The sequence below is a fragment of the Lates calcarifer genome, linkage group LG10, assembly GCF_001640805.2.
Source record: "Lates calcarifer isolate ASB-BC8 linkage group LG10, TLL_Latcal_v3, whole genome shotgun sequence".
Classification (NCBI taxonomy): domain Eukaryota; kingdom Metazoa; phylum Chordata; class Actinopteri; family Centropomidae; genus Lates; species Lates calcarifer.
Genome location: NC_066842.1, coordinates 10927976 through 10945989, shown reverse-complemented (window position 1 = coordinate 10945989; position 18014 = coordinate 10927976). Strand labels below are relative to the sequence as shown.

Sequence of the window (18014 nt, the reverse complement as noted above, 5' to 3'; positions counted from 1 at the left end):
AAGCCAGAGGTGGAGAAACAGTTGACACATTTTCTTTATTGATGTATCAGAAGATGAGAAAAGAGTTGCAGTTAAAGAGGGAATTTTAAGTTTGATACAAGACAATTACAAGTGCAGCACATTTTAACCCTGTTACACTGGAGTTGTCATATATCAGCATAACTGTCATGTTTCATTGTTCAGACAATCACAGATAAAGAAAAAAACATCACTTTACATAACTCACAATCAATTTTCATTATTGTATTTATAACACCATACTACTGTTGTTCAAGATACTGTAAAACTAAAAGAAATCCTGCACAGAATCTGAAAAGGAAGCCAAGACTTAACTATAACACCAACAGGGAGAAAAGATCATTCTCAGACTTTACTGGATAATTATAAAACCAAACAGATACAATCGATTTATGATGCAGAGGAGGAGAAAAACATCACTCCTTTTAAATACGGCAAAGGGAATTAAAAATTGTCATTTATGGAGATATGCATCGAGCCAGAGATCTCCTGAGTTTTTCAGTGACCTGAAAAAGATGATGAGGGAAAATCAGTTAATAAACAGCACGTTCTGCAGTAAATAAAAGAGCCTTGCAGGAATATGTACATTGTGGAGCTAACAAGAATCAGCATGAAATTAACACTGTCTGTCTGTATCCATTATTCTGACAACTGCACTTCATTTTTCATACTTTTGTTAATAAATCTGTTCACACACACACACACACACACTCCTGTTGCAGTGTTTCTGGGGCTTCTGTCTAACTTCAATCATTACTGGACGTACTTGACAATATCAACGAGGCCTTGCCGCAGAGTTTTCATCTGGTAAGGAATCCCGTGTTTCTCACACAGTGCACGGACCTGCGGGGCCACCAGGTGGTAGTTGTGGCGCGGCATCGTAGGAAACAGACTTCAGAGACAGAAGGGACAGAGCATTTGTTTTTAAACAGTTCAGTATAGTGAGGGAATGTCAACCGAGTATTAAATGGGTTTGCACTCAAAGTAAAAATTAATTTTAAGTAGGTGTCTCCTCTATTCTTTTGTGATCAAGCCTGTACTCTGAGGAAGGCATGAAATGTCTGTTCTTGTTACTTTGTTCTGTATTATGAAGGAGTTAAAATACAGCGAATGTGAACTTCAAAAGGTGACATTCTAACTATGAGTGAAAAATCAGTATCTAAACTACAGAGCAGCATCATCTTTCCTCATTTCTGTCTTCAAATGGATCACTTTGTGCTTTGTAGTTATCAAATTCAGCCAAGAAATGTGACCCTTTAACATACTGTTTCCTGAAAACCAATTTTCTCAGTCAGCTTCTTACTCTGTGTGACAGTCTCCTGCATGAACACAATTTTCTTCAAAGTTAGAATTTAAAAGAGTTAGAAGAAGAGATTTTCTTTTTTTTAAAAAAACTATAACTAACAATGTTTTCTCTCCTCAAAACTTTAACTTTGACTGTTTCACACTTAGTCATAAATATTTATTAATAAGACATACCTGTGATCTGAAACCAAGTTTGTGGGGACTTTAAATGGCTTTAAGGTTGTTAAAATCATGTACACAGTCATACTAGTTATGGACTATAATCGTGTGGATATAAAACACTTGATGGTGATTGTGTAGCAGAAGCTCTCAGGGATGTCTGATGGACGGTTAATGCTTTTTGTGTACAGTGATCTGTACAGTGATTGCTTCTAATTTAATTTCAGTGCTCTAAAAAACACAGGACTTTAGTAGCTCTGTGTGTTTATGACAGACTTTCACCTGACATCATGAGTCCACTCCTGAGACTCAATGATCTGACTTACTGGTGTTCGATTTGAAAGTTGAGGTGTCCGCTGAACCAGTCATTGAAGAAGGACTGCTCGATGTTGCAGGTGGCTTGTAGCTAAAGAAGAAGATCAGACAGAAGAAGAAGAGTGAAGATGAGTTGACACGTCAGCAGCACCGGCAGGTGGCTGTGGATTTTGCAGCAGTTAGAGGAATCCTGAGCAAACCAGGTACCTGCATGGTTAACCAGTCCTGGTGCTTCTCGTGGTCGATGTCCATCGGCAGATGATTCATCTGAGTCACCCACACAAACCAGTGACTCTCCAGAAACCTGTAACATTCATAGCAACAGCACACCTGTCACTGAATAATGTGTTGCCCCTTTGTGAGCAAGGTGTTGTTCACTTCCTAGTAAGGCCTTCTTCATTAAGTATTTATGAGTTGAAACTAATGGGTTTATTTGTGTGAATACATAATTCATTAATGACTGATGATAAATTGTTTGGTGCTGTATTCAGAGCATGTGTTTCAAACAGGAGCATGTGTGGTTTTATAACCATATACCACAATGATTAGTGTGTGTTAGCTTGTGCCATGTGTGTAAAAGACAAGATATCTATATTAGATTTTAGTATGAGTGTCTTCAGTGTTTGTAAAGTGTGGTTATTGTACCAGCACTGACATCAGTGTTTCATTTTTGTGGGAAAATGTAAAGTCCATTGAAGTGGGAGTAAAGTGTGGGGAGAAAAACATGTAAGCAGTGGAGAAAAACTTCCAAATTGAGGATTCACTCTTTCAAAAAATAGCTACCCAAAGCTAAAAACATTAAACATTATAAAACATACTTCATCAAAGATATTTTACCTGACAAAGCTTATGAGCGCCAAGGAGCCAAACAGGCCATACAGGGGTATGTAGCAGGAGAAGTAGCGAAGGTAGTATGACATGGACCAAACCAGATCCTTCACAAGACAAACAGGTTAATATGACTGATAGAATTTATTCGTTATCAAGAATCATGACTCATTAACTTTTTCATTAACATGTTTACATGTGTCATATTCCCTCTGCAGTGCTGTAAATTAGGCCTAAATTTAACTCTCAAATAGAAAAACTTAAACATTTCATTTGCAATTTCAGGACAGGATCTTACCACCCAGTCATGGCGGGAGATCATGGTGTGCATTATCTGAATGTGGAAGAAAACTGGAATGAGCAGCGGTGGTCCCACTATGAGAGAAACAGAGAACAGTTACTCCTGCAGAGTGTTCATGGTTTCTTTCATCTTGAATGACTCGTAAAAAAAACATACCAAGAAAGAAATACTGGTGTTGGTGATTGTAGGGCATGTGTTTGATCTTTTTAATCCCGTACTGTAACAGAGAGGAACACAGAGTTAGAGTGAGCAGCTGGTGAAAAATTATCTGAAATATCTGCTTTGTGCTACTTGCCTCCACTGGTTGGGTGGTTCCAACTACAAAGACGCTCAACATGTTGACATCAGGGTCCTTTCTGAAGATGTTGGGTTTGGCGTGATGCTGGAAATGGCGATGATTCCACCAATTGGCAGAAGCCCCCTAAGAAAACCATCATTTAATATCTATGTAGAAAATGTAAGAAAAGAAATATATGAACCAGAACACGAACCACCTTTAAATGGCCGATGATGAACTTGTGCAACAAGTGATTCCAGCGGGACTTCTTGAAGACAGACAGGTGGCCAAAGTCGTGCTGCAGCCACCCAGCCTGCGACTAGAGAGAAAAGATTTTGAGATTCATTTGCTGCAGAAATGGACATCATCTGAAACATTTAGACTGAGAGATGATGATGATGATGTTCGAGTCACCTGAGCAGTCGCCAGCATGACCGCACACAGAGACGTCAGAATCCAGTTGGTTCCCCAGAGCCATATCATCAGCCAGGCGAGGGCCTCCAGCAGCACGATGTGACCCAGGTGGAGGCAGAAGAATAGAGGGCGAGCTCGAAACAGACCCTCACTCTCCGCCTGCGCACGTAAAGAGTGGAAATCCCGTATGATTGCCGCCTGAGAGCAGAGAAGAGACGGTGAATGAGACGGTGAAATGGTGCAGTGCTGTGACATTTGCCAGATTTTGGGGGTCCAAGAGAAATTGAGGTTCTTATAGCAGTGGAGGACGTGCAGCGTCAGGCACCTGATGCAGTGAGGAACAATAAAAACAAAGGCAGCCTGAGTTATTTAACAGCTAATGAAACACGAGTGTCCAGAACCTCGGATGTGCTCAAACGCTGCAAGACTCATGAATAACAAAACAGATGTGTGAATAGGCTGACCTACTGCATTTCCTCAGGTGTTTCTGCACATGTCACCATGAGACTAAAGCTGATGCGTGAATAACGTGAGGTTTTGTTCAAGGAAAACTTGAGACTGGGCCTCACATTTTTGTTCCGGTCCTGGCTTGGCTCTGTCGCTGCCAGCTCTCCGATCAGCAGGGGCTTCAGAAACTTTCGCACAAATGTTAGGTCGGGATGAAAGGCAGTGAACGCCTCCTAGGAAAAAGAGAGATGAGAAATCCTGTCTGTGATGTAGAGAATTAAACGTTGCATACATTTATCAGAGATGGAAGATGCACTCAGGCCATGCACTTAAATACAAGTATCAATAATCTTCAGAAATATGCACTGACACAACAATACAGAAGCAACATTTTACTGTTCTGTAGCTGGTTGAGGTGGAACTATGTTGTTTTATGCACAGTTTTCTAGGGTTCATGCTCCCTCCAAAGCGAGAGAAATCTGAGGGGTCATGAGATGATTGATAGGGTAGAAACAAACAAAAAACAAAGTTCTGCTGCACAAACTGATTTTATTTTTATTTTTGTGTAAAATATTGGATGATTTTGCCTCTGACACACTTATTTAAACAAAACAAAACAACTGTGAAACATGACCTGAGCCCCGGCACTCCTGCTTCTTAAGGGTTCGAAGCCAAAAAGGCAGGGAACTACTGTTTTAATATTTCTTGGGTTTTAAAAGCTAGGGTTAGGTACAGTAACTAGAAACACTAGTAATATTATCTTGTGAAATGTGGTGGATTAGAGGAATCGAGCATTCACTGGAAAAACAGCACTTAAGTAAATGAACTTAGTTACATTCCACCACTGACATTTATGAACTCCACAACCGCAGAAACCTGTTGTAATCGCTTCTGTAAGGCTCATATTTACCGTGGCATCCTCTCCAGCGTAGTGGCTGATGACACGAAACCCTCCCGGATGCCTCTTGGCCCACTGAGTGATGTTATAAACCTTTCGATCGATGACCAGCCACTGGTCGTTCCTGCTGCTGTGGCTCTGCACCTCCTCCCAGGTGTAGACGCCCCCGTCTCGCCCGCCGCCCGGCTCCCCCGGCTCCGTCAGCTGGCCTCCACCTCCCATCCTCACCGTCGTCCTCTGGCCTTGATCTTGATCCACCTAATGCGCTGAAAGGTGGGCCGCCCAGCCGCAAAGCCTGACACCTGGACGTAAGGAAAACGGTCAGTTTTAACACCCCTCTGACAGACTGTGTGCAGAGGGGGGCGGCACACAGAGGAAGAGCTTTTTAACCTGTTGCTCTCTGTGGGGCTACTTTATAACCGTCCATCTGATTCTAACACAAAGACAAAGAGCAGCGCAACTTCACTAATAATTGATGATGAAATCCGACGACCAGGAGGCTGCTGGTGAAGCAGCTTCATCTATGGAGTTTGCATCTTTTGTCTATCAGCATTAAATATAAATCTAAATGTCAGGAGTATAATAAAATCCTGGTGATAATATACTGATATATTTAAGCTGTGACATGCGTAGTCAGGGATATATGTAGTCATGGCAGCGAATGTAGGTAGTCGTAGTTCATCATAATATGCGATTAATGAGCAAAAAAGGACACAAATGCAGCTATTAAACCACTAACAGTCGCTCCAGATAACATTTGTCGCCTGTGCGTTGGTTTATTCAGCAATAATCGCGGATAACGAGTAGCAGGCTGTGCAGCTCACAGGCCCACTACGTGAGGATGAGGAATATGTCAGACTTACAGTATCCAGATTTTGGTTACTCTCCCCTGGTTTCAGCCACATCAACAGACCAGCTCACTTTACTTGTTCCCGCTCCGTTTAGGTCCATTTTAAATAGTAAAGCCCCCCAGAATTCTCTGCCTTTTTTCTTCCTCCCCCTAAATGTTCAGCGACACATTCACCACTCTCTCATTCAGTACAAATTCCGTGCTGATCATTCGAGGGGTTCTGGGCCAATCGGAGTACAGTATATCCTGGACAGACGAGCTCATGTGCAATAGGCTCAATAAACTGCTCATTTGCAGAGTCGCCTGAGCGCTGAGATGGAAAGAGTCGGTCAGTGGACGTCGGGCTGATATTATCCTCCATTATAACTTATATTAACATATTCACTCCAGGAGATTGCTCTCTAATGCACAACATTACCGAGCACTATCAATGTGTAATATTCAGCCGGAAAGAATATGGTCCTCCTTCAGTCTCTGGCTACATTTTTTTTTAAATCTTATCTCATTCAATTATAGTTTATCTATTGAAAGTCCATATTTTAGATTAGATAGGTTTTTTCCCGAAAACATTAAAGCACAGATGACATAATTTGCCTTGTTTTTCAGAATAAGTAATGTTAAATGCGCAAACGAGGCTAAAAACATACAATAATATAATATAAACCATAATATATTTTGCATGTAGGTTTTTGACACATCTAACTGTTAAATATCTGTATAGAGTTTGCAATAAAAACAGCTTACTACAGCTTGCTGAGTATATTTAAGTAGATTTTTTGGGGCTAATTTTACCATATTTTTGAAAGTGAAAGTAAATAATAAGCACCTCGTGTGTTTTCTGTATGTCAGAGGAGTCTGCATCCTCTGAAAATGAACCAAATCAGTACTAGTGGCACATAGACGATCTGTCTATCATCATGTTATTGCATTTCATCTGGTTTCATCTTGACATAATACATTTTGATTCTTGAGTATTTACAGTCGAAAATAAGAAGCCACACTTCTCATGAACACAGCCATTATATTTTGAAAATGAAGTGTTGCAGTTCCCTCGTCCACCAGCAGGTGGTGCAGAAGTGCTCCTTTGAGCAGACACCTTCCTTGTCCTTATTTAACCCCTAGGATGTAGCAATACAATATCATTACAGTCTCGTGTTGCTTCTGTCATCATCCAGAGACAGGTGCAACAATGTGATTTAACCGAAACGTGATTTCATTTGCTCTAAGTACATTAATGTTTATATTTGTTTGAGTTATTTTTTAATTGCTTGTTTCTTTTTCCATATGTTTCCCATGCTGGCTGGGTCATGTAGTGCTTCATCTGTATTCAACAAATGGACATTCACCTCAGCAGTCACATCCATTTGCCCCCCCTGAGGTCTCTGTCTGTCTGTCTGTCCACTGCTTACAGTCCATTGTGTCATTTCAGGGTCGTTTCAATGCGATGCAGAAATTTGCAAATCAGCTCTTTTGGTCCTCAGTACATCAGACAGGATTATCCTCAAGCAGCGTGCGGCCTGTCTCCCCGTTTGTCCGCCTCTTCTGCCACAGTTCATCAGGCTGACAGAGGAGCTGCACATCTGACCCCAGCAGCTTTTCCTTCCTCTTCTGTAACACAACCAACAAAACACCATCAATCAGAAAACCTGCTTGCTATAATCAAATGTTCAGTAAAGTCAGAGGTGGAGAGAATTGTAATCAAGTACAATTTGGATGAAGGTAATAGTAATAACAGTGATGGTATTATATAAGCACATTAAAAAAACATTAACTTTGAAAGAGACCTTCCCTTCCAGTGATTACTTAGACTTTAGATACATACATACATATCATACATATTGTTGCAGGTACTATACAGTGGTGGAAAAAATATTCAGATCTTTTGCTCAGGTAAAAAAAGCAATAGTCAAAAAGTAAAAATACTCCATTACAAGTAGCAGTCCTGCATTTAACAGAGGTATAATCAGCAAAATGTACCAGCAATATTACACTGATGAGAGGCTGTCAGTGTTATATTGTAATTCTTAGCATTTGTACTATTATTGATTTTGGATTACTATCACATACACGTTAGTTTGTAAGTAGTATTTTAACGTTGTAGTGAGTCGAGGAGGAGCTAATTTTTTATTGTTTTATATACTATTCTTAGTTTAATAACATGATATTTTTTTTTCCCATCTAGTATGTGTCTTACTCTGAAAAGTAATTAGTTACTGCTACACCCAAGTAAATGTAGTGGGAGAAAACATGTAAATTTTTGCCTCTGAAATGCAGTGGAAATAAGATATTTAGATTTTAGACACAGTACTTGAATAGTTGGTCACATTTCACCACTGGTACTAAACTTAAAGTAACAATATGAAGCGGTAATGGAGTATTTTCACATTGCTGTGAGTGAAAAGCATGTGGATATGTGAACAACTGAAAAGTTAGTCTGTGCTGTAACTGATGTTGCCCTTTTATTTAAAACTTGCTTTGGGGTCTTTCAAATTTTGGAGCTATTTTGAGCCACAGAGTACGAATATATTTTAGTCATGTCACATGCATTGGAGTGTTGGAGTGAAATTCCACACATTTAACAAGCACAGTACAGACTGCAGATCATGATTTAACATCAATACTGACTAGCTTATTGAAAAAAATAGTATAAAATACCACAGTAAGACTACAGAAGACACTGCAGTACTGCTTATCCTACAGATTAATTTAATTAAATCTGTCTGGTACATTTGTGTCAGGTTGGACACAGTGAGTGCTGGCAGCAGTTTATATGTTATTCTTGTGTCTGTTCTGTGTCAACGCAGAAAGTCACAACATGAACGCTGTCGTCACGGCTTTTTAATTGGTCTATAAAAACCTGCTGAAGCTAATGTGTGTAATGTTTGATACAGACCAGTGCTGGAATGACCATCTTTGGAGGTCCAGGAGACTGTGTGATGATTATTGCTCTTTTACTGGTCTACACGCATAAATGTATGATTGTATATTTACAGTGGTGGTAAAAGTATTTGGATCCTTAACCTAACATATAATGTAAATGTACTCTGCTACAAGTAAAAGCCCTGAATTCACAATGTTACAGCAGTTTAACTGCAAATTTACTTAAAGTATGAAATAAAATTACTCCTTATGCAGTAAATTATACATAATGACAAAATAAGGAACAAAGATATTACTGGTCAGTAGCCTATAAATAGTTCTTTGGCAAGAACTCTTTCTTTCTTATTAAGTATTCTTGCATTTTTGTATTCATATAAAATATAGCTCTTCTTCAAGGTTGTTGTCAATGAAAAGATTGCAGACCCTGAGCTTTTATATCTTCCACTGACCTTTGGTGATTGACTATTTTATTTATAGGTAAATCCATAACAGTGCATCGTGGTTTAAAACTGATTTTGTGTTGTGTTTATAAAGCTTTAATCTGCAAAGTAACTTTATGTTCAACCCTAAAAGTGTTGCAGTGTCTTTAAAAAAATAACATACGAGTGATGGGAGAGAAAGTTTTTTTTTTTTTTTAAATGGACTACTTCATACACACACGCGCGCGCGCACACACACACACTGACCATGTGATGTGAATGGCCCTTGTTCCGGTTACAGAAGAGGGAGGGAGCGATCCGTTGAATGTAAACCTCCACACTGATGGAGAGAAGCGGCCAACATCAGGAGCAGAGTCAGTCAGCGCTGCTGCAGTTTTCCCCTCTCTCTCCGGCGCGGATTATAACTCCGGTGGACCTCGGCCTCTAATGGGGAGCAGCTGCATTAACTAGTGGACAGACTTCCATTAACTGTTTTTTTCTTTGCCGCCGGCCAGGTCACTGAGCTGCGCACACACTCTGGGGCTTATGCACCGACAACCGTCAGGAAGAGGGGCAACAAGCTGACTATTTAGTGACCTAAAGTGGCACTTTTTTCCCCTGTTCTGACAGAGAGACCGGATCACGCGAACAGGTGACCTCAAAGCTGCGCGTTATCTTTCTCTTAAAAGCCTCGAGGAGGCTAAAGAGGAGAGGAGAGGGTAAGGACTGCAAGGATTCAATTTCAGCTCAAAATTCAGCTGTACTTTGTTGAGCTGAACTACGAGCAACATTATTACTATTATTATTACTATTACTACCACTACTACTACTACTACTATTACTACTATCATTACTATTACTCCAGACTTTGTTAGATACTTTCCTCTGGTGTTTTTGCAATGAATCACTGGATGAAGGGACGAAGAGAAACATGACAAACTGCTGTGACATGGCATCAAGAGTGTTGATTGGCTCGGACCATGATGCCGTTTGCAGCCGGTGGGTTCAACCACAAAACAAGAGCAGCTCCCAGGCAGAGGGATAACTTGTCACAGTCACAACCTCATCAAATGACTCTGTCCTGACTCAAGGCAGGAGTCAGGGGCTGCAGGCCGCAGCATGGGCAACTCCTCCAGGAAGGGAGAGGGGGAAGAGGAGGAGGAAGGAGGGAAGGACAGTGAGGAGGCAGAAATCACAGAGAAGAAGAAAGAGGAGGAGGTAGAGGTGGAGGAAGAGCTGCCGCTTGGGGTGGAGGAGTTGTTGGAGAGCGGAGACCCCGTGCTGGACCTGAGCTACCGTAAGTTCAAGCGGCTGCCGTCGCGTGTTTGCGGACTGATGCACCTGGAGAAGCTGTACGTTTGCGGGAACAGCCTGCGCACCCTGCCGGACAGCATCTCCCAGCTGCAGGGTCTGCGGATACTCGCCCTGGACTTCAACAAGATGGAGGACGTTCCCTTGGCCGTCTGCCAGCTCACCAACCTAACTCGCCTCTACCTGGGCAGCAACCGGCTGATGAGCCTCCCACCTGAGCTGACGAACCTGCAGAGCCTTCGATGCCTGTGGGTGGAGAGCAACTACTTCCAGAGATTTCCACGGGAGCTCTACGAACTGCCCCACCTCAAGTCCCTTCAGATCGGGGACAACCGGCTGAAGACACTGCCTCCTGACCTTTGGCGCATGGAGGCTTTGAGGGGATTATGGCTCTATGGGAATCGCTTTGAAACCTTTCCCAAAGTCCTGCTGCGCATGGAGAACTTGGAGATCTTAGACCTAGACCGCAACAAGATATCAGAGTTTCCCAGTCTGAAGCGTCTCCGTGCACTGCGCCTGTTCTCCTATGACCACAACCCCGTCAAGGAACCTCCGAAAGTGGGCGAGGAGGTGCTGATAGTTGGGGAAGGGGCTGCAGAGTTCTTGGAGGCCCGTGAGGCCAAGAAGGAGAGGAGACGAAAGGCCGCAGAGAAAGAGGCAGAGGAGTTGGCTCTGGCAGCAGGAGAGGAGCCGGTGATTCATGGCATCCTGAAGAACAGCAGCTCAAAACAAGCCACAGCTGAAGCTGCAGCGATCGTAGAGGACGCAGATGTCAAAGAGGAAGAGCCCCTGGTTAGGGAGGCAGAGGAGGGGGAAGCGGAGCTGCCGGTCACTGAGTACGATGGAGCTGAGCTTGAATACGACGAAGAGGGTGTTGAATATGAGACGGAGGAGCTGATATGTGAAGGTGAGGGCTTCGAGTATGAGGGCGAGGAGCTGGAGTACGAAAGGGCTCAGATGGACTATGAGTACGAGGAGGGGGGGGGTCTGGAGGACACAGGGAGATGAGATGAAGGGGCACGAAAAGACCCTCATACATCCTGATGATCTCCAGGCAGGTGGAGGTGGATGACAGAAAATCCACTCAAGGGTTTTTTTTTTTTTTTTAAAGAAGCTGACACGAGGAGACTGTGGGACTTTGTTAGCTGTGCTGCTAATTTCTAATCTGTTGTTAACTGTGAAAATAAAACTGGACATTATGATGCTATAAACTGACAGCACCTGTGACATCTCAATCAGCTGCAAATTACCAAATCAGAGCAGGACTCAGGTGGAGTGAGTGTGCGTGTATTCACTGTGTATGGCTGTTTTACATCAGGGTTGTTTTCTGAGTGTATACAGGAGACCAAGTCTCCCATAATTAAATATTAACTCCTTTGATGAAGTCAATGTCAATCATTTATGGAAAGATAATTCTGAATTCGGAGACAATGAACGCATCGGCTTCTGTTTACTTGACTGACGCACTGTAGTATTTCCACACGTCATGGTCAGTGTCTGTTTTATGTGCTTGCCAGTGCACCTCCGCTCGCCTCGTTGCTATTTTTATAACCGAGGACCATGTGCGCGCATGTAAATGTGTGTTTTGGATTCAGATTTGCAAAGTATTTATGACATGTTAAACACAACCCACCTCCCAAAAAACCTTGACAGTGTCATGTAAGCAGTCCTGTGAGTGTCAGTGCCAAGAAAGAGAGGGAGACAAGCCGGATTATTACAGCGAAGAATAGCTGGGGTGCCAAGCCATAAAAGGTAAGTCCATAGGGAGGCTCCAAATGTGAAATGTGTGGACAAAAAAGAAAATTTTTCACATTACAAAAAACTAAAGCCCTCTGCGGGTCAGAGACTCGGGTCCGTCATGACCTTTGTATACTCCTTTTTGTCGGTGACTACACCTTTTCTACTTCCATCTCTAACATGAGGCAGGCCCCGGCCCTTGTTCTCCTCTCATCTCCGCACTCATTATTCATGTGGGGATCATATGTAATCCAATCCTCCTTCCCTCCACGTATCTTTTCCTCACATCTCATTGAAAGAGTGAAATATTTATCCCAGCGCTGAAATATTTATGCTCGTTCTCGTGTGACACCGTGTCTCGACTCCCGTGTCTGTGCCGGGGAAACAGTTGCAGAACAGACTCAAGCTGATGATTGCTTTTCTTAAATTTCAAACTATTGGCATGAGGTACTGCCCCTTTTTACACATGAAACCATGTTTATTACATGTATGTAAGGGAATCTGTGTCATGTCTAGGACAGTTATGTTGATTATTGATTGATTATTAGAATCAGTGGAAAGTGGCCATTAGAATCAGCAAAGATTCTCCCTCTGGGGACCATGAATGTCAAACAATGTTATGACAGTCCATCCAGCAGCTGCTGAAATATTTAAATCTGAATTAAATGGTGGACAGACCAAGACTCAGTCATCCCCGGAGCCGCTAGCATGACTAAAGTTTCCATATAGTACAGTATATTATTTCACTGTTCACCTCAGGAAGACGTATAGGCAGCTACTTAAACATGATCTACCGTCTGACACTCAGAGTGGTTTTATGCATGTCTTGTTTTGACGCAGCAATCTACTTTATTTGACTTGTGTTGATAATGTGAAGCCACTGCAGTTTCTGAGAGTTGATCCACAGTATGTATACTGTATGGAGCTGCAGTATGTGACACATAATTTGAAGCTCAATCCTCCTCCTCGTTCGGCGCTTGGGACACTTGTTCCACAGCTGTGGGTGGCAGAACAGTCTGACACACCACAGATGTCCATGGGAATCGGTGCCACACTCAGTCTGAGTGTAATTATTTTGCTCATTGGTTTACACTCCTCTCATTCTCTGTAGGTCAGTGACAGGGAGGCAGTCAAAGGCAATGCATCATCTCCTTCGCTCCCTCTCTCCTTGGCTTTCACATCACTTGGTTCACACTACTGTCTGACTGGCAGCTTTTCAACTCTCACAAAAATTTTACTTCACAAAGAGATGAAAATTAGCCACTTTTTTTCTTTGACAGGACTATTGTAAAATAACACAGATGTGGGAGTGCTTAAGGTTTTCAGGATTTGATTGTAAGGAAATGTAATACTGCAACTGTTCTTCACAGTTTTCATCCACAGTTTTTATAATAAATACCCAGAGTAATGTGTCAACAAGAAACCCCAAATTTTATTCTTGTAATTAGAAGCCATGATAGTAACATCTCAGGTGTTTTAATGTTTTATCCCCTGAAGATGAACCTGTGAAATAAAAAGGTCTCATGTAAGTCAAAGGAAACGTGAGCATGATGGGACCTGATGTGTTCAACGTGTGTGTACCTGTCCGTGTCCCGCCGATTGTAGCCGTTGACCATTTTTGAGCTGATGATTCCTGCGCCGGTGTGACCAGATCTCCACTTCTCCACATTAGCATCATGACAGAACCTGGAAAACAACAAAGTTTTAAACTGGATATTTGTCAGCTCAGCAGGTTTTTAAATGATATCTATAGTACAATGTAGTTGGTCTCAGTAAATTGAAATTACCCGGCTAATGTCCTCAAACACAAATCTGGACCATTTTATGCTACTATACACTTCAATTTCACCACAGTTCTGTGGGAAATATTAGACTTTTTATTCCACTGTATTTATTTTACACCTGAAATTAGTGGTTACTCAGCAGATTTAACATACATAAAAAGTTGTAGATTGTTGTTTGTAAAAGAGGTAAAATTAGCACTTTATGATATACCGTCAATACATTGATAATAATAATCCAGTAACATTGACAGGTGATATTCTCTGCATTATGTGTGCTTCTACTTTTGATACTTTGAGTATATTTTACTGATAATACTTACATACATTTACTTCATCAATTCAGACCTTTTACTTTTAATGGGGTAATGGGTTTTGCTATTGCCACTTTTAGGATCTTAATGCTTCTTTCATCACCGTTGAAAGTACCAAACACACTTACTTGCTCTTATAATGTGTAGTGAAGTGGGAACAATTGAAAGGTGTATCAGGGAAAGCCTGGTTGTTTGGAGCATTTAGAAGAGACCCTGTGGGCTCCTAAAAAACACAACACACAACAAACATAACAGAGTAAAAACAACACTGAGCAGTCCAAACACAGAGGTTATATTTATTAAAGGAAATGACTAAAAGATAAATGTGGAACCTTTTTTCCAATGGCCTTCTCAGTCGGTGCATTAGTTTTAGTCTGGGGTGATGGCAGAAGAGAGGACTAGAAGAGCAGAGGGAAGAGTGTTAAAGTGATAAAATCAAAATCTATTACAGACGGCTGGGCGGAGGGGGGTCAGTACTCACTGGGCAGGCCAAGGGAGCGATGGCACCTCGAGTGAATCCTGTTTCTCTGCAAGAATGGCTGCGCAGGCCCGGTATCGCCTCAGTGCCCTCAAACAGAGAGACACTGTCAAAAACCTCACAGCTGTACTCGTAATAAAACGATGACTTAGTTCCTGTTTGGAGCATAAAAGAAAGGACAGAGGCGAGCGAGTACCTGCAGAAATGACGGTGGCAAGAAGTCGTTTTTCATCACTGAGCTGTGAGTGTGGCGAGGCTCAACCTGAGGTTTGAAAAGAATAAAAAGTTAAAAGTAGTATATACCAGATGACACTTAAGCAATAACTGGTGTACTGCATGATTACACCTCTCAACAGAGGTTAAAGAGTGATATACTGTACATCTGATGCATTTACAATAATGATAATTAAAGGACAATTGTCAATAAATCTTATGAAAAGCCAAAACAAAACAACATGTTTGTCTGTGTTTAAAAACTTCCCATCTTCTCCACCCTGCCTGGTGCTCTCAGCCTGAGCTCATTTGTTCCTGCTGAAAATGTAAATCTTTAAAAACTTGTTACAAATATATAATTTATTTCAAAAAGGGCTCAGTAACTTCTTAAAACATCTGGGCACAGGAGTAAATAGAGCAGCTGTTGGGGACTATTTTTAACCTATAATGTGCTCTAGTGGAGTATTTACAGCAGCGGGAAAGAGGAACATGTCATCCAGTGCTACGGTGTAGCTATATTTATGTGTTTTTAAAGGACAACAGTAGAGCTCTATCGTACAGGAATAAGATATATCAGATTTTAGGATCAACTCACTGTTTGTTTTGATCAGAAGAAAAACATAAATATCTAATTATAATACAGATAGAATATAATCAGATCTTTCCATAATAAATAATACTCACCCTGCTGCTGTTTTTCTCCTGAAAGGTGTTAAACAGAAGGTCTGTCCCCTCAGAGAAACCTGTCTCTCGTTTAGGACCTATAGTCACATGGTTTTGGGAAACTGGAGAAAGACAAACAGTATAAATTGGTGGTCTCTTTTGTCTTCCCTGTATCGTCTACTCCTGTTTATCTTATCCTTGGACTTTTAGTCTCAGCATTCTCAGGTTTTATTTTACCTGCAGGTGTGAGACGATGAGCCACAAACAGTCGTTGGTACTCTGTCTGAAGAAACACATCCATGAAAAAAGATAATAAGAAATTTACCATTCACTGTTGATGATATCGGTGACACTTTTCAACATCTCCCAGGAGAGTTTATGTTGTCATTAAATTTTACCTTCTCCTCACCACTCTCTGTTTTTGGATGACTCCGCAGCTGATGGAAGCCACTGTCTCTGGGTTTGTTAATGAGGTTCGGCAAAGCCCCCAAACAGTCAGACCGGATGTGAGGCTGGTAATGCCGTTTGGTTTGAGACATGAAACTGTCAGATAACAGAAGCCTGGAGATGAAAACAACACACCTGAGTCAAAGGTAATAGTTGGAGGTTGTCACAGTAAGGCTTTGCTTTTAATTGAATCAGTTAAGGAGCTGCTGATACACCACCCTGTATTTTTCAGTGCACTGAGCAATAACAAATCTACAAAAGTGACTTTCATAATTTTAGCTGATTAGACCTCATTCTGATCGGCCAGATAGTCCTGTTTGCTTTGTAACACATTATACTTCTTCGTACTATTATTATCAGCGTTCTCACATAATTACATCTAGTTTAATTACATTTGCAAGTTGTTAACTAAATGGAGATTTAAGCATCACTAAATTAAAATGAGTTGCATCACACATACTAGTGAGATCAGTGATTACTTAATATTTAAATCCTGTAACTGCTGTAACCTTATGATATAATATAATAATGTTAGTTTGTGAAATCCACCTGAGACTGAAAAAGTAATAGAAGTTTTGGGATATCTATCAGAAATCAAACTGCCAATCATCTAAATAAAAGTTTTATAGTTGCAGCCTGCAGAGGACCTGTGCTCACCCGCTCTGACACTCACCCAAACTGAGGGTTGTCAGTGTGGTCCAGACCAGGCCTGTAATATACAGCTGGTCTCTGGTTTGATGTGAAGCCTGTCTCACTGGGATGTCCGAGGTAAGAGGTGAAGCTCGGCCTGCCTGGGTCTGAGACACACATGTAAATATGAACCCTGATTCACCAGCTGTTTGACTGCAGACTTAAATGTGGAATAAAAGTTCTCCCCCTCACCGTGAACTCTCCCACCGTACGACGCCCTGTAAGACGTGTTACAGACTGTAAGTGTGTCTTTGGTCGGTCGTTCACAGCCGCCTGTTGCTCTAACAGTCGGCGCGACTATCCTCCTCAGCTCAGCCATCTGTGACTGCTGTAATGGAAACCTTCACTGACAACAGTGATGGATGGCAAAAATCCTCAGGGCATGTGGGCACTGCTGTAACCACAAATAAAAGCAGCAAACAAGGTGTAACTCCTTTGTTTTTAGGTTTGACTGAATCTAACCAAACTTACAGCTCTCTGAAAAACAGATTATAGCATCTATAGGAAATAAAGTAATAAATTATCAAATGCTGTTTGAGTGAAGAGGAACAACACCACTGCAGTACAGTTACATACGGTTTATATTTTATAAATTACCCCAGAATAAAGAATCTGTCACAGCAGAGGAAGCTTCACTTACTTTCCAGACGTACCTGCAACTCCAGGCTGTTTGTTCACCTCTCTGCCTTGTGGTGGTTTTGAGGGTAAACAGGTCTGTTGCTAGGTGATTCAGCACAAGAGCTGAACATTACAGCTGAAGAATGAGCCTGGAGTGAAAGGTTGGCTGCTCACAGTTTACATCAGATAATGTTTCTATTGTATGTCAGTGTCTGTGTTTTATTTCTTTAACACCTGTCTTAGACACAAATTATGTGTTTACTGGTGCAGCAGGAAAAACTATGTTTCCAGTTTATACAACATCCAGCTGCTTTTCTGCATTTTGGAATAACACCAGTACACTGAGAAACTGGCAACACAACAAACTGTTACATATGAACAATACTTCTCGACCAGCCGTTCACAATCTTACAGTCCTGTCAGATGAGCTCGAATGCTCCAAATGTGTAATTTTAAAATATTATTTGACTTTGTTTGAGCTTTAGTTTATAAAATCAAGCAAAGACAAGAATAAAAAGGAAAATCAATGTGCAGGGAAAGGAAAAAAATAAAAAAATCCAGATGGGCTTTCTGAAGACCTCTACCTAAATAATAGATACATTAAACTTTCTCTGAGGGATTTTGAGGCGAATGAGAATAAGACACTTAAAA

The 18014-nt window shown here is 41.4% G+C and overlaps 3 protein-coding genes across 7 annotated transcripts; 1 reads left to right on the top strand and 2 right to left on the bottom strand.

Moving 5' to 3' along the window:
• Positions 1-16: 16 nt before the first annotated feature.
• Positions 17-6018, bottom strand: fads2 (fatty acid desaturase 2). Its single transcript, XM_018681923.2, has 13 exons — positions 5826-6018; positions 4975-5264; positions 4187-4297; positions 3618-3815; positions 3421-3522; positions 3222-3347; positions 3083-3143; positions 2924-3000; positions 2635-2732; positions 2005-2101; positions 1809-1888; positions 785-910; positions 17-524 (listed from the first exon to the last, which is right to left on the bottom strand). Exons 2-13 carry the CDS (start codon positions 5182-5184, stop codon positions 473-475), a joined length of 1338 nt encoding a protein of 445 aa, XP_018537439.1. The 5' UTR covers positions 5185-5264; positions 5826-6018; the 3' UTR covers positions 17-472.
• A 751-nt stretch (positions 6019-6769) lies between these two features.
• On the bottom strand, positions 6770-17776 carry ppp1r32 (protein phosphatase 1, regulatory subunit 32). 5 transcript variants are annotated; one of them, XM_051073182.1, is made up of 12 exons: positions 17386-17776; positions 16938-17139; positions 16729-16852; positions 16007-16169; positions 15846-15891; positions 15630-15730; positions 14929-14994; positions 14736-14822; positions 14587-14652; positions 14383-14477; positions 13741-13845; positions 6770-7420 (listed from the first exon to the last, which is right to left on the bottom strand). In XM_051073182.1, the coding sequence occupies exons 2-12, from the start codon at positions 17062-17064 to the stop codon at positions 7249-7251; spliced, it is 1152 nt and encodes a 383-aa protein (XP_050929139.1). In that variant the 5' UTR covers positions 17065-17139; positions 17386-17776; the 3' UTR covers positions 6770-7248. The 5 variants fall into 5 exon arrangements, with proteins under 5 accessions (XP_050929139.1, XP_050929140.1, XP_050929142.1 ...); XM_051073183.1 differs by having other exon boundaries at positions 17399-17776; XM_051073185.1 differs by having other exon boundaries at positions 16938-17136; positions 17399-17776.
• Positions 9988-11796, top strand: LOC108885751 (leucine-rich repeat-containing protein 10B). Its single transcript, XM_018680176.2, has one exon. The coding sequence runs from the start codon at positions 10231-10233 to the stop codon at positions 11428-11430; it is 1200 nt and encodes a 399-aa protein (XP_018535692.1). The 5' UTR covers positions 9988-10230; the 3' UTR covers positions 11431-11796.
• Positions 17777-18014: the final 238 nt, after the last annotated feature.